Source organism: Triplophysa rosa, linkage group LG15 (genome assembly GCF_024868665.1).
Source record: "Triplophysa rosa linkage group LG15, Trosa_1v2, whole genome shotgun sequence".
NCBI lineage: Eukaryota > Metazoa > Chordata > Actinopteri > Cypriniformes > Nemacheilidae > Triplophysa > Triplophysa rosa.
Genome location: NC_079904.1, coordinates 11,067,482 through 11,084,677, shown reverse-complemented (window position 1 = coordinate 11,084,677; position 17,196 = coordinate 11,067,482). Strand labels below are relative to the sequence as shown.

At 38.4% G+C, this 17,196-nt stretch overlaps 1 protein-coding gene across 2 annotated transcripts in view; it reads right to left on the bottom strand.

Moving 5' to 3' along the window:
• Window positions 1–4,232: 4,232 nt before the first annotated feature.
• The window catches only part of gmds (GDP-mannose 4,6-dehydratase), a 63,058-nt gene continuing 50,094 nt past the window's right edge, over window positions 4,233–17,196 (bottom strand). For both annotated transcript variants that reach the window (XM_057352709.1, XM_057352710.1), the window contains 4 exons: window positions 13,956–14,074; window positions 13,663–13,759; window positions 4,719–4,787; window positions 4,233–4,630 (listed from right to left, as the gene is read on the bottom strand). In XM_057352709.1, the coding sequence (XP_057208692.1) occupies window positions 4,568–4,630; window positions 4,719–4,787; window positions 13,663–13,759; window positions 13,956–14,074 (348 nt within the window). In that variant the 3' untranslated portion in view covers window positions 4,233–4,567. The remainder of the gene's footprint in view (window positions 4,631–4,718; window positions 4,788–13,662; window positions 13,760–13,955; window positions 14,075–17,196) is intronic.

The following is a 17,196-nucleotide window of genomic DNA, read 5'->3' as shown; positions in this document are numbered from 1 at the left end:
TGGAAATTATTATTTTTCACTTACGCATGCAAGGGGTCTGTATTCCTGAAAAATAGCATTGCTAATAACAAAGCAGCAGCACACCAAAATAATGTATTATTAGCCTATTTAAAGATATGCTACAATATGATGTCAAAGTAGGCGAAGTACAAATTTTCAACTAACTGAGCGCTTATTTGAGATATTATCGAACAATCCTTGACCTTACCCCCTCTTTAGACTCTTAAAACGGTAGAATTTATACAGAATTATAACTCGATATACTATGTTTTTACGATATTGTATGACCTGAAACGTCCTGTAATTTATCTCACGTAGGCTGTCTAACACATTTTGTTAATAGATCCTAGATTATTATGCCTTTAGAGAGAGTTTATTTTTTACTGTGGTGTTACTTTGTGTAAGGCAGCTAAATGAGCGTTTTTACTCGGTTTCCTTTTAAGTTACATCTGTACACCATCACTTAAGTGAACAGCTATTTTTCAATCTTGAGGAATGTAGAAAACCATTGTCCACTTGGTTTTGATAAAACATTTCACTTGTAAACATATGATAGATGAAAAAGGAGATAAACAGCAGATAAAAGAAATGCTTTGAGCCAGATATGTTGAGCCAAGCAATGCAATAGGCTACATGGGCTCGATATATCAAATGATTAATTTACCCAGAACATGCAAACAAAAACATATACTCGGGATGCATTTTGTTGACTTTTATTTAACTTTTATATAGAATAATTGTTAAACAAATTACAAAGGTATTTTAACTAAGCCAAAAAAATGGCTGTCAACTTTAAATAAATTAAAAAACACTGAGGTAATAAAAAACAAAGCACCTAATTTAATTTTAAGTGTAATTCAAATAACAATTACGAATTGTAATTCTGTTTTATGTTTCATTTTAGAAAATTTTCAGATAAGCTAGTGCGCGTAGCGATTTTAACAAAACAGCCGAACGTCAGTAGAAACCGTGGACCTCTGTTGCCTTGCGTCCTTTTAGTGAAGGGTTGTGTTTATACAATTGTGTCGCGCAGCTAGCTGTTTCTGATATAATATAAATGGTACGATTAAATAAGATTGCGCATGGCTAAATCACAGAAACGGTTTAGGCCTTGTGTGAATCGAGAGAAACAAATCAACAGTGACAAAGACAGACAGATCAAACGAGAAATTAAGAAAAAAATACAGAAAGAATAGAAAAGAGAAGAGTGAAAACTAAATAAACGTCACACAAATACGTCTCTTTGTGTGCAAGGTCAGCCCGAGGCGATTTGACTCTGTATGAAGGACTTAAGTGCCAAATGCATTACAGGTGCGTGAGGGCAGTGTTAAGGGCTCGTGCCAGTGAAAAGGTGTCTTTGTTGCCATCAACTGCGTGTTTCAGGCTTGAGTTGCTCGCAAGGGGAATATGATATAGCAGAGAAAGCCTTGTACGTGTCGAACACACTTTAACCAGATGCAGATTTCTCAATATGCCTCAGAGGTGTGTTTATTTCGTTTCGTATCTTGCGTGAAATCCGGTGTGACATACTTAGCCGTCTTTGTGCACAAATATAGCCAATTTAGTTTTCATTACCGACTGATAAAAAATCAGTTTTGTCAGGTGCAAAGGAGTACGCACGCGCTTTCGTCTGCTAATGCAGGCTAAACGCAGGACCATGCATTTCGATGCATTGTTGTTTAGCACTTTAATTGCTCACGCAAGCCTTTTCTTTTTTAGGTGCAGTAAGACAGTTTGAGAGGATAACACCAGAAGGATATAAAATATAGCCTATATTAAATAATAATTAAAATAACAACAGCAACAAAAATAATCAAATTGATTTGATGAAATAATGCATTTATATCTATTTATATTTTATATTTGAAACCAGTGCAAATCTTCGTGTAAATTTTTTTATAAGATCATAACAAACAACCGGTGCCTACCCGGCCTAAATCACAGTTACACAATGCTGACAATGCAGTTTGTAATTGGCATAGATTCTCAATGTTATTATAGCCTAAGTTACGATAATTAACCTAGCACCTGCTTCATCTCTGATATCTCTCACACGCCTAGACACGCGACTACATAAGTGAAAAATAAAAATGTTAATAAAAGGTCCATGCAGCAGTTGAGGAATAAACGCTCCGCACTCATCCAGAAGATTTCTTTTAGTCTTACATAATACGTCACATTTATCTGATACCATTTAAAAACTCACCAATGCAAACCATTAATACTAAACCTTAAAAAAATATGAAAATAAAATACAAATCTACTCCCTATATTGCTGATGCCGGACAACAATTTATTCAATACTGCACTAAAATATAAATGTCAACTTACTTAACGTAATAATATCAATATAGTAAATAATATATTTAATATATAATATAGTTATTTCTGAAATTATAATAAGCAAACACAATCCGTTGGTCTTCCAAAGGGGTCAGAAAAAAGGCATTATTGGGTCAATCTGATTTCAAAAGAAAAACAAAGACGAACAATACAGTTTATAGGATACGTGTCTTAATATATTTTTCTTCTCAATTCTCTTGAGCCAAGTTTTCGAAGTAGAAAATAAAATATAAAAAGTAAAATATTTGCTGGTGGCATAGCCTACTACTGATCAGAAAATGTTATAGGCTATATATTAAAATTAACAAATAAAACGATTGATCAATTACATGAATAATGTATAATGATCATACAAAATTTAACATTTAAAATGATTAAACAAGTAAATCATTACTAGCCGCACATAGGCTAGTCTACATTAATTGATAAGCTCAGATATTTTAGAAATAGAAAAAGTAGGAAGGAGAACCACTAAATTTAATTTCCATGCCTTCATGAAATAGTCTAAAGTTGTGCGCGATCCTTTTATTCCTCGTGAATTATTTTATTCGTTTGAAAGAGTAGCTGTACGTCCCTATTTTATTTAGCGCTTTAAATGTGTATTTGAAAATTAACAGCGTTTCTTTTTTTCGGTTATTTTAGGCTATTATTATAATCAGACGTCGCGCGAATTCTATACCCTACCTGAATTCATTTGAATCTTACTGGAAATCTAATGTTTCCCCACTGCTTTTACGGGAACTTCGGCATGGTTGTCAAACCAAAGACCAGAAATTTCCTCGCTCAAATAAATTTGCAAAGACATATAAAGCAGTTAGTGGCTGCTCGGCGGCCCGTGCACCTGTATGTGGTAGAGCTCGCGACCCCGGCCAGTGGAAAAGTGCTTTATTCGCTCGCGGAGCATCTAGACACGTCTGGTTTCAATCAGGCCTGCTCACACTGGCGCGCTGTGTAAGAAACTTAAATGGCACTCTTGATGCACAAATACACACACATCGACCGCCCCCACTATCGCCTCGCCTGTCTTAAAAAGGCAACTCATAGACCCCGCTTTCTTTCGACGTCGGTGTCAAATGATCTTACCAAGAATATGGCGCTTGAATTGGCATGGAATAGGCCTACTCGTTTTAGGAACTGATTTGACCGCTTTTCTCTCCTCTCGTGGAGGATACGAGCCACACTGACAGAGGTCCCTTGAAGCTGTTGTTACGGTGATGAGCACGAACGCGTCACCGCTGCAAATAAACACACCGGAGGATTTTCGCACGACGAAATGTTTTCACTGTCAGGCTTCAGTGGCCCAGCTGCGCCCTACGTCAGAGGTGATTAAACATGAGCCGCTTTACAAGGCCGAGTTACGGCTCCCTGAGCTGCTCACGGTGGGCCGTGCAGGAGCATCTGGAATAGACGAGGCCTCGAGGACGCGCGATCCTCTCAACACAAGTGAGCGGTTGTGCTCGGCGTTAGATGACCGCCAGGCAACCCGCGAGACCTGGCACGGGCCGGTTTCGGCGCATTTAGCACTGCATTTTAGGCGATAGATAACTGAAAAGTAGGCTACTTAAAATACAACGACACAGGCCGAAACAGTATTACCTTGTAATCTCATACTTATTCAATAAACAATATCTTATTTGAATGTCGTTTGGTTGATCTACAAATTATACATTTTACTGACATTAAACGTCATTGTTGATTTAAACAGTGGGTAAAAGCAAGGGTTAAAACTACGTTCAACTAGCCTATGTCTATCTGAATTCATTTAGCCACATTATGCTTTACTTTAAAACTGTTACAAATTATAAGGAAATTGTAACTTTCAATCTGTTGATTATTGTTACTTTGTATCAAGGGGATTAGCCAATAGGAAGAAAATCAACAGAGGCCTTTGAAAGATCTAGAAAATCTTTTAATTCTTAATTTATACAATTTTCATCAATTAGCCCATGAATAAAAACATCTTCATTAAAATGGACAGAAATTAATTAGACAGAACAAACAAAAAATTCATACACATAACCAGAAACATGACAGTATTATGGAGTGTAGAAAGGCCATACCAGGGTCCCTCATAAAATAGTGGAGTCAAAAGGCTAAAATTGGGGGGAAAGATGATAGAGGAAAAGAACTGCAGTAGATAGCTTCTTCCCGTGGCCGAATCGCAGACACACAAACACATGAGAACCGCTCCTTTGGCAAGTGTGGAGACTTAAGGCGTGTGAGCTCAGGCATTCGGGTTGTTCCGCATGAGCTCAATATCTGCGTCCACCATTTCTTTAACCAGCTCCTGTACAAATACACACACGCACCGATAAATTGAGCACATTTCGAGAGCGCATGAAGTGAATGGCTGAGATTTTTACAGGAACGCTCACCTGAAACGTCACGAGTGGTTTCCAGCCCAGCAGCTTAAAGGCTTTGGAGCTGTCTCCCTGCAAAAAGTCCTAGACGGACAAAAAAGAGACAAACAAGAATGAAGGGAAGAAAATGTAGAGTGGGTGGTGTAGTTCTTCTTTATTAACAGGACCTCCCAACCTGTACGTACCCCACCCCATGCCCCCCCCCACTCTCTTCTTCACTCACACACACCCACACAAATCGCCAGCACCACACACACAGGTGTCAGGGTTTGTGTCTCTGGGGGAAGGTGAGGGCAGAGGCAGGCCATCCATCCAGCACCCCCTCTTTCCAGCCCTCTCCCAGTGCCAAAGCATGATGGATTATGTGACTCTTGTAGCCTAACCCACCCCTTCTGTTCTTCTGCAGGGACTGCAACTCTCACACACACTTAGACAGAAGTTGATTTTTAAGGGGTGCTTCTCGGGGTGGCAGTAAAAGGTTTGAAGGTGTCCTGATTACACCATGGCTCTAAGGGTTCTAAGGAACCAGAACACACACACGCTTTCACAACAGCACTTTTGTGCCTTGACTCGCATGTAAAACATCAGCTGGGAGCTGTCGTTTCAAAAAAATTTTTGTATCCATACTATAGAAGTTACAGTCAGTAACTCATGGTTCCATTTGAACTCCAATTAAATAATTTAAAATACATAACCACTTTCGGTAAAAAAACGAATTACCTAAATAGCGTTCATTCCTCAATACATGAAACAGCATGCAACCATCATAATCAAGGCCTGCATTAAAGCAACAAATTAATCATAATTAGTCTTCATTTTTCTGAAAGCCAAATTCATCTCAGCTGCTTCTGTCACACGTCCAAATCTTCACATGCAGACTACCACAAAAATGCGTACTGATTTAAATTTAAAGTTACAAAATGAAGCATTTACCAGCGATAAAACTAGAGTTGTAACAATTTGATGAAGATGACAGAGGCATTGCCCGTGCGTGTGAATCCTCTTAAACAGAAAGTCAAGCAAGTCAAGACAAAGTCCAAGAGCAAGTTTACAGGCAAATATTAGTTACAAATCATGGGATTTTTAAAAAGAATTATGTGTACAGTCTGGGTGGAAAGGAAAATCAGTGCCTGCATGTACAGTATGTTAAATAAAATGTAAACAGACAATAAATAAAAGCGATAAACATCATCTGGGTAGAGTTTTATTGTGTGTGACTGTGCACTTAACGTAAAGGAATTTAGTACTTTTGGTGGGACAGACCTTGACAAACATCAAGCAACCTTTGTTAAATCTCATCTACAAAGAAAACCCACAACATGACTGAGCATGACGTTAAAAAAGTCTGTAAATACGGATAAAAGAAGTTTCCGATAGGGCTTTTAATATTTTTGCATAAAATAAAACGTCATCTTCAGGTGTTCCACAAAAAAAATCCACAAAAGTATGACCATATTTAGAATATGCCCAAAGTGGCTGTTGGATGTCCTGTGATTAACAGATCTATATAGAAATGTGTGCATGACGTGTCTCTTCACTCCTTTTAAAGTTGTTTTTAATCTAGATCCAATTTATCATGCTATCTTTAGAGCTACATAAAATGTATTTACGGTGTGACAATGAACTCCCAACAAATTACAAATATACTTTGCTTTTAACATTTTCGTGTGTAAAGAAGACACAAAAGACAATACAGAACCCTCTGATCTGTATCAACACAAGGGAGAACATTTCTATCTCAGATTCTTGCTTCAAGAGTTTAATAAATATTTATATGATCATGTAAACCCACTCCAGTAAAGAGACACGGACCCTAAGTGTCAGACACTTTATATGCAAACATGTGCGAGACAGAAAGAAAAATGAATTCAACAGCATACATTCAAACTACACGGCAAATTTAAACGTAAAATTTGCGACGTCGGGTTAGGCGCTGTGCGGTTCTGTGCGTGTGTTTGAATATATGTGTGTTGTTTGCCCCGGGATGTTGTAAACTTTAGGAGGGATCAAAGCCTCTAATGATTTCCCTTTTTAAACAACAGTCAGTCAGCCACAGAACAGGAAAACTATATAAAGAAAACAAAAGATAGAGAGCAAAAGTCCATCTGAATTTGAAAACAATACAACGTTATTTAACTTTGTGTTCAAGTTTACAGCTTTAAAACAATGAAACGCTCAACATGCAGTCTGGATATTAGCGAGGATTTGTGTGTGCCTATGTGGGTATGATGGAGATTTGTTTACGTGTTTACAAACATTAAAGAGCTGTATCTTCTCGGGCAGAGCCTACATGTTTTGGCAGGGTCATCGTCACGGAGACGAGCCTACGAGAGTCCTGCCTGCCAAGCATGCTTATGATTCACCTCATTCAATTGACCCAAATACTTTTTCATTTTTTAACCTTTTTTTTCACTTTAACACGGGTGGGGAGAAAGAAGAGCAATGACAGAAATGCTTAACACACAGACAGCCTCGGAGGCAATAGGTTTTCATGCTTAGATAATATTTCCTAACTTCCACAGAAACCTAGTGACATTATAAGATATAATAAAAAACAAGATTTGCTCAATTTATGAGTTTTCTTTATATTTGTCGGGACATTTGTTACAAAACAAAAAATGTCAAAAAAAAGTGTCCCTCTCAAGTACACCCTAACTTTCACACACATTTTACACAGACGGAACAGGAGGCGAGAGAGTGAAGGCAAGAATGACACGGAGAGAAAGGAAAATGATGATAAATTGAAAGCCTGGCGAGACGAGCCGAGTTGAAGTTAGAGAGCGAGAGGGCAGAAAGCGCGAGAGAGCGAGCGAGGAATGCGAGGTGTCAGGAGTTCAGCGCTCTGACAGAGTGTGGGTAAGAGCGCCGAGAGCCAGAGTTAATTACTCAATCACGATAACCAGCCGGGGACGAGCCATTTACAGAGGGCAGCCCACAATTAACCTCCCCTCTCCCGCTACACACAGCCGTGAAAGTGCCAACACTTACGGGCGCGCACACACACGTCAGCTAATTATGACACATTATGGCTCAAAGAAGCCCATTGAGGGAACACAAGTTACGTTTTTACATTTACGTGTTTGTCAAGCAACTTACAGTGTATGCAAGCTATGTCATTTATTATTGTGTGTGTGTGTGTGTGTGTGTGTTCCATGGGAATCGAACCCATGACCTTTGTGCTGCTGACACAATGCTTTACCATGTAATTACAGTCAAATATAGTTCAAAAGTATATTTACATTTATATTCTTAGAGACACTTGCCTTACAAAAACAGCAGATTTAGATATTACATTACAACATTATCTAATGTGACAGCTTTTTGCCCATTTATGCACATTTTCTTTGCGTTAGCTGTAACCAATTCAAGCAATTTTATTTAATCACATTTCCGCTGTTTTTTACTCAAATGATAATACAAAAGATTAGAAAATGACAAACATTCACCTGTTTACCAGGATGCTTTACATCTGACTTGCTTTTTAAGTTATATTCTCAACTTTCTTTTTTAAAACCTCTTTCTCGCTCTTTCCCCTCTGTGGGGCCCAGGGTGGTTCCGCTTAGTCAAAGTCCTTCAGGAAATACCAGAGAGTAGGCCAGGGGAGAACATACACCCCACACTCCCTCTTTATTTTTTCAGTTCTGTACTCTCCCTCGCTCTCTCTTTCTCTCTCTCTCTCTCTCTGATGCGCCTCTCTCGCTGTCCTACATCTAAAGTCACGACAAGACAAAGTAGCATGGTTAAAGATAACGTGCAGGGGCGCGGGGTAAAAAGACCCCGCATTAAAATGTGCCACGTAACATTATGAATGTCACATTTAAGCTTTACCGTAAGGCGTGATGTATATAAAAGTGGATGTATATACGACCATCACGAGGAACGTTTGTACGCTAAGCGTGCAGCTTTATTGCAGGCTTGAGTTCCACCTGGCCCCCGGCCAGACTCTTTACAACATCATTCACACTCAGCTTTAACAACTCTGACCTATTACACTGCATATCACCGTAAAACTGTCACATAGAGCCAGCCTCTCAAACCGCAGCTATAATACACAGAAAACCACCAAGACTGCATTACCCATAAAGCATCACAACAGACAACAGAGGCTAAACTCTTGCATAGACCTGCATTTCATGCACATAAATCTAAAAACACAGGCACACACACACAAAAACGGGCCAGTGATGTAAAGTAGTTCACATTTTGGCCACCGATCCTATAAGCCAAGTATAAAATCTTTCATTCAAATTAAAAGGCAAAGCTGCAGGTAAGTGATGACGCAGCTGTGTTTTGCATGCTGGTACTATGACGCCCAGCATGGGTCAGATAAGACAAGCTCCTGCATTGATGGGGTGAGGGCCTCCATTTGTGTGTGTGTGCTGCTCACTATGGGATGCTTTTTATCTCGCTTCTGACCTCTGCCATGAAGCAGATAAGATCAGCCCATCCTGATCCTTGGAGTGAAAGGTCAAAGCCATCTTTCATTCTAACTGAAACCAAAACGCAAGCACTTACATGTTATGTAAACAGTAAAGAAATGTTCTACTTAATGTGCATGTGTCATTTATAACATATACTGATTATAGTGTTTATCACATATAAAATATACAGCTTGTCCAATTATATTTATTAATATCTTAAAGAAAATATATTTATTCATGTATTTATCAAATATCAAATATACTAATTTATGTGTTAATCAAATATGAAATACACTTGTTTAGGTATAAATCAAATAATGCCTTAAGTAATTTACACAAAGCAGTTTTGAAAGACATCAAAAGATACAAAATTGCCAAAAAATTAAACATTTTAAAGCGTGATAAATGTTGTGAGAGAAAATAATAATTGCTTTTATTGCTGAAACTTTAAAGAAAATTAAGTGGCACACACTTCAACTGGTAAAGTTTTGCCTGCAGTCAGGATTTTTATTTATTTTTTCCTTTTGAGGAGATAATTTTGCGGCACTCAAAAATCTGTAAAATAGTCCACTAAACAAACGTGACCCAGTCTGTGAAAACCCATTTTAAGACATTTTTTTGTGATTTACTGTTTTCTACATAAAACCATGCTACATAATCTAAAAAACATTCTATAATGACATCATCTTGATATCTTTAATAATGAGCGAGTAAGACCATGTCAAATATTAAAATCTAAGTGAAATCAACGGTTGAAATTAAACTTCAAAATTAGATTATGGGGCGGTTTCCCAGACTCATTTAAATGTTAAGAGGCGTCTTGATCGGAAACAACTTGCAATGACACATCTTTAAATATATCAGCGCAATTGTTTGTCCCAAAATGCACACCAGTAATGTTTTTTGTAAGGTATATTTTAAAAATGACTTAAATATCCTAATTTAACTAAATCCTAGTCCTGGTTTAACCTAATCTCTGTCTGGGAAACCGCCCCTATAAGACTTTGGCCTGGTTTGCACATGCAGGGTCACAAATTCTCTAGAAGAGAAGAGACATGTCAAAATGACATGTCTTTGAGGTGATGGAGAGCAATATAATCCTAATCCTTCATAATCCGCATATTTCCATCTGTACGTGAGGGCAAAACCTCAGAGTCAACAAGTTTTGATTCGCTAAAATACCCGCATGGTAAACTGTACTCTGTGTTGCTCGAGCATTTGGTCAAACTCTCACGCACACTCACACTCATACTTATTTACTTTACGTTACATTTATATTCTTGGCAAGCTTCCTTCCTAAATTAAGCAACTTGCATGCAATGTGTTGTGACTGCTTCATTTCAGAAGGTAAACGTATGCTCATTTATACACAATGCTACTGAATCCCAATAAACCTTGTTGTGTATTCCTCCCCACATCCCCATATTCAGTAATACATTCTCAAATCCTGTAAAATCACAGTTAAACGTTAATTTACGCGGCAGCTGAGGTTACACCATATAAACAAAATGACCACAGCACTGTTTACGAAGGAATAAATCTTAACGTGTCCCTTTGAGAAGATGTGCACGTAAGTTTAGCGGGCAGGATATAAACAAAGTCACAGAGTTACTAAACTAAGTGACTGCTGCAAACTCGCTACAGAGTTTGTTGCATTAATCAAAACTTTTTTCGAGTTCAGCCTTCGTTATGCCCCCTCTCTCACTCTTTAAAATGAAAAACGAAGAGAAAAAAACGATGAGGGTTTCCTAGGGACTGTCTGGAAAATAAAAAGTGAAAAAAGACCCTTTGGCAAACTTTGGTCCTCCTTCCCCAAAGAGCCTCATAAAAATTGTTTAAATCAGCATCCGTACAAATGAAATGGATGTGCAAAATCACATACACTGAAGGCTGAGCGGAGAGCGCCGGGTTCACGCAGCGGTCTGAGGCGGCTGTCTGGGGGCCACATTCATCAGAACCTTCTCTATTAACCCCCCTCGATCAGCTAAAAGTGAAAACGCTCAGTTTTGATGTCCTTCACTGCACCCAAACTGTCACTGACTATATGTTCGTGTGAGAAAATAAAAGAAAGCAGCAAAAAAACGGCCACTATTTACTTTACAACCAACTCCTGCTGGAACTCCGTAAAAGTTACCAAAATTCACTTGAATATTTTAGGCTTCATTTAAGTCTCGGTATTTCTCGGCCTTAAAAAGAAGTCAGCGAAATATTTCAATGTGCACACACATCCCCCTGGTCTGTGAGTAGATGGCGTGTGACGGATAGACAAGGCCAAGTTACCTGTTTTTCTCATTGTAAAGCTAAAACTACGCATACCTCCTGAAGTAATGCGAGCGAGTGTGTGTCAACAGCAGGATAAGGCATTTTCTTTTCTTTTAATTTGCGCACACAGATATGCTCGCTATGAGATCTCTAAAGGTTATGCAAATAAAGAAAGACGAATTTGCGCACATCCAACCACTAGCTACGTATGGCATGATATCCATCACTCAGTGCTTTTAAATGTTGATTTTGGGAATGATAATAATGCATGTAGCCATTCATCCAAAACCATGTTGGGTGTGACGGCTATTTTTAGCAGTGCTGTGGAATTTTTCAGTCAGAAGAGTATTAGTCAGTCAGTAATTACTTTTATTAAAATGCAAGAGTTTATTCAACAAAGAAACTAGAAACGATAAATAAGTGTGTGTGTGTGTGTGTGTGTGTGCGTGTGTGTGTGTGTGTGTGTGTGTGCGCGCGCGTGTCGAAATTCTCTCTTCAGGTGAAGCAAGCATGCTCATAAAGAGCACTAAACAACATAATAATGTGTGAAATTAAAGTAGATTCATGTTCTCTGAGATCTTTGGTAAGTTATTTGATCCATTATAGACAAGATCACCCTCAAATTGTTCCAAATCTGTATAAATTTCGGTGTTCTGTTGAACACAGTGAAAGATATTTAGAAGAACGCTTGTAACCAGTTCTTGGCCATAGGAAAAATTGCAATGGTAGTCAAAAGTGCCCCAGAACCGTTTGCTTTCCTACATTCTTCAAAATATCTTATCTTCAGATCAAAGAAATTTACAAAGAAAATTTTCCTACTATGGTAGTCAATGGTGGCCAAGAACTGTTTGGTTACAAGCATTCTTCCGATTATCTTTCTCTGTGTTCATCAGAACAAAGAAATTTATACAGATTTGGAACAACCCGAGGGTGAGTAATTGATGACAGAATTTTTATTTTTGGGTGAACTGTCCCTTTAATAAAACAGCCGAACAGTTATAAATATGTGGAAATGTAACCCTGCAACAACACCTTGCAAGTAAATCTCTCTTCCTCACACACACCCACTCGACTTAAGTCCCGAAAAGCGTTGATTTACTTCCTATCGCAGAGGTTAAAGGTTAAATTCTCATTTCACCTCTCTTGACGGATGACCCGCGCTCAGTTCGTGCCATCTAAAGTATCTTATTCTGATGTTATATAACTGATGATGCATTTTGAGGTCATCAGGAACCTAATTCCACAACTATTTATTAGCTCTGGTCACAAATAACAAGCGCGTGAGTGTGCAGGTCAACTCAGAACCTTTTCACACCGGTTCTTCCTAATCCCTTGATGTCACTCATCTGCGGACTAACTCTAATCCTGCATCTCACTCGTTGGCCATAACATGATCCTTTCTTCTCAGTGAAAGAGCTCCTGCTGACCCACGCTCGGAGAAAACCTCTGATCTGTCAACAATCATTTAGTGCGCATGTTTTCTTAAAAGATTTACTGGCCTTTCTCATTCCGGAGTGACCACCCACCACACACAGACACTCAAATAATCTATATGTTACAAAAAGAGTCATGTTATATAAAGGTTAAAGTGGGCATGGGAGTTTTGATCTACTTTTTTGTAGCTGAACTGGTAGAGCAGGGTGCTAGCAATGGCACGTCAAGGGAATGCACATACTGATAGGTTGTGTCTGCCAAAATGCATAAATATCAAATAAATCTTGGTAGGGTGTATTTGTCCATTCCATTAGGTCTCGCACATTGTATCACATTGTATCAAGCAAAAAATGTTCTTTTATGTAAAAAACCTTTTTAGTACTTATACTTCTGCTATACACAATAAAATAAACCAGGGTAGATATTAACAAGGACTTGGCAATGCATTATTATATCTGGATGAAATGTAATTCTTAGTATTAGAAATTCAATACAGTGAGAAATTTCCAATTTCTTCCCTTCAACTTAAAGGGATAGTTCACCCAAAAGTGAAAATTCTTGTAATTTACGCACCCCATGTCATTACAATTCTGCATGTTTTTCTTTCTTCTGCAGAACACAAAATAAGTTTTTTCAAAAAAGGTCGATAACCAAACTACACTGGCCCCCATTGACTTCCATTGTATGAACACCAAACCACAGAGACATTCCTCGAAATACCTTCTTTTGTGTTCCACAGCGGAAAGAGTCAGAAACAGGATTTTTGTGTGAACAACCCCTTTAAATACAATATCAAACAAACACAATTTTTGTTACAAAAACCTACAAACACACTAACTCACCACTTCAGTTGGCCGGTAGTACTTTGGATCAACCTTCACATGGATGGCTCCTGTCTCCTGACAGCGGCCCACCTCCTTCTCATCCTTCCCCTCCCACCTGAAAGACAGAACAAGACCTCTGAACACATTCCTTCAGCTTTCTTTCTCCGCCTCGCAATTCAGCTGTCTGCACACATTACAGATTTATAATATTTATGGTGTGTTTGTGTGAATCAAGACCAGATGGGCCATATTAATCAGATGGGCTAATATCTGAGGTGTACGTGTTCGAGAGTGTGTGCTTGATCTCTTACACTATGGTTTTGCCCACGTGTTTGAAGGCTTGTACCACGAACTCCCTCACGCTGTGCACGTCCCCTGTCGCTATGACGAGATCTTCAGGGGTCTCCTGCTGCAACATCAGCCACATAGCCTGTGACAAGATGACACAAAGATAGATAAAGTTATGAAGTCATTTGCATTTCATTATAACTAGGTGACACATATGATGTCATGATGACATCATAAGATCGAGGTGGACTTAAGAATGCAGTGCTGAGGCAGCTTTGTTATCTTAGATTCGTATTTAGAAGCACAAATCAAGACTTGAGAAGATTTAACGCAGACGCATCTGGTCCCAGCAGTATGCGCTTTTATGTGGTTATGATCTTACACACACCCCAACACACAAACACACGTCCATCCCTGTCCTGACGTCAACACAAAGCCTCACGGGATATCAATTGTGGGAATGAGGCGCTGGGTTCCCAGGTCCATACAACCACTACACCACGACACAAACACAGACTACATTTACATGGTCCTTGTGGTGATCCAGATGAAAGAGAGAACGAATTTCTGAAGCTTTCTGAGAAATAAATAGCGAGATACTTAAAGCAAGAACGCTTGCCAGCAGGTCAATGGGTCAATATCATCAGACTCTCTTGTCTCCTTTCTCTCTTCGGCTTTAGCTCTCTCCCCCTCTCTTACACACACATATTTTTTGACTCCAGCGCTTTAGCTTTCAGCCAGTTGGCTGGAGTTGGCTTCACTTTTTTCGTCCCGTACACTTGATGGAGGGATAAAGACCCCATCAGCACGTTTTATATGCTGCAGTGGGAACGCAAGACTTGGCCGTCCATTGATTCTTATATCACTCATGCTGCACTCAATCCAAACCTCTCAAATGAGATAACAGACAGATGGAGAGGCTTTGGATTTTAGCACAATACAAACAATCAAACTGAATTATAAATGTCTAAGTTCATAAAAAATTCAGTCATCATTTACAACCTGTATATGACATTTTTCTGTAGAGCACAAAATATATTTTGAGACATGTCTCAGTGGTTTTGTGTTCAAACAATGGAAGTCAATGGAGTTGGCAATGTTGTGGTAACCAACGTTCTTCAAAATATCTTCTTTTGTGTTCTGCAGAAGAAAGTCATTTATGTTTGAAATGACATACGGGTGAATAAATGATGATTTTTCATTTTAAAGCAAGTTGTTCTATATCGCACAACAAACATGTAGAATTGTTGCTAAACTATCTGTAGTGGCATATACAGGGCTGAAAAGATAACCAAAATTAAAAAATGCTAATTTTTTTAAGGTTGAAACGTCAGTCTTGGTCTCAAGAGATTTTGGGTATTTCTTGCGGTACGTTAAAAGGAGTTCAAATTCATGCTTGATACGAAAACTATTCTCCAAACTATTTACAATGCTGCTTTATTTGACACAATATTCGCATCAAAATGACCACCATGGAATGTGACAATAAAGAAAGGTTAAAGGGTTAAGCTCAAGCGTTCAACTTTCACCAGTAAAAGCTCCCAAATGATGGAACCTACGGGTGACCGTGTGTGTTTGTGTGTAAGAAAACAAGAGCCAGACATAGCAAGAAAAAGAGGTCAAGCGAAGTAGAAACATTCTCTGATCTTATTTTAGTCACAGCAAACAGCATTCTTTTTCGCTCTTTTGTTTCTCACACCCACACAGGGAAGTGAAGCGCTGTAAAACGCACGTTGCTGAAATCTCAACCTTGTTTTTACAGACAAGGTTCACTTTCTGGATGTCTATGTGTTTGAAAAGTGAGGTGATTGAGCGCCACAGTAAACATTCGACGGGAAAAATATTCATACTGGAAGCAACAGCTCTGGCTGCGTCTAACATCCCTTGCGTCTCCATTTCTTGCTCTCTCTTTCTCTCTCTCGCTCTCTCTCTTAGGATCATTAGCGCTATGACGGACAGCTGAGAGGCCTGTAGCTCGACTCCCTTCCCCTTCCTTCCTGTTCACACACTCCACGGCTGGAATGGGAGGAGTCTGGTCGCTCCAATGCTGTCTGGGCATTTTTTTAGGAGCAAATGTATGTGCTACGTGTCTTTAAAGTACTAAAGTAAAGATTTCATTATTGGGTTTTAAACGGACTACACGGTTTGGCACCACTGATCTGAAATAGTATTCTCCTGACTACGTTTCTAAGGTCTACAAACAGTGTTTGATGATTGATAAACTTAAAAGCAGCATAAAGCAGCTATTTATATCTCTTTGCTTATTGTTTACTGCTATACTCTGCATGTCTGACTAACCTCAACCCAAACTCACCACCTTATCCAAGAAAGAAGCCAAGACGTCTGCATGTAGATCAGGAAGCGCACACGTACATCTGTTTAACCAATCACTTTAAAGCCCACTGGACGGGTCAAAGAGGTAAATCATAACGGAAGGTTTGAGGGCAGATCTCATGTACAGCTGTTTTGAATCTCCTCGAGTGCCCCTGCAGCTATCCATCTATGCAAGCAAACGTAAACTTCATCAAGCCACAGGGCGAGGGTGTTTAAAGACACATAAGGTGAAATTGAAAACACTGTTATGACATCCTCTTATGGGTGTCAATGCCTCTTTTGTTTTTGCGCATCAGGGTATGTGTGACTATATTCCCCCGCAGGCTCTTTAGAATGAAGTATCTTGAAATATTCAAATCAGTCTGGCATGGTACAGTACCAAAGATTACACAACTGCTGGTCATGTGACTGCACACATCCAATCAGAATTCTCAACCGGAACGTTAAGTGTGTGGAAATGTGATGAGCTTGTATTTAATGTACACTACCAAAAGGTTAGAAACGCAAGCACATTCTTTGTTATTGCTGTTTTCCAATTTTAGATTACAATATATACATATAATAATTATTTAATATTATATTATTGAAAAATTGAAATATATAATAAAATATTTTAGAATTAATTGAATTAGAATTTTAATTATTTTATTAGTATTACAAAAAATATTGCAGGAGTTCCCATGTATGCCGGGCTGCATTTGCTTAATTTCAATTGTAATATAAAGAAAATCTCATTTTAATTGAGGAAAAACAATATAAATACATTGGCACAGTTTTTGTGGGTAAAAAATGTATTACTTGATCCCTATTAAATGTAATAATATAAATAAATAATAATAATAATACATCAAAATATAAAATAAGAATAAATAAAAACAAATAAAATTAAAATAAATTAAATAATTAATTTTAATAAAAGAGGAAACAAGA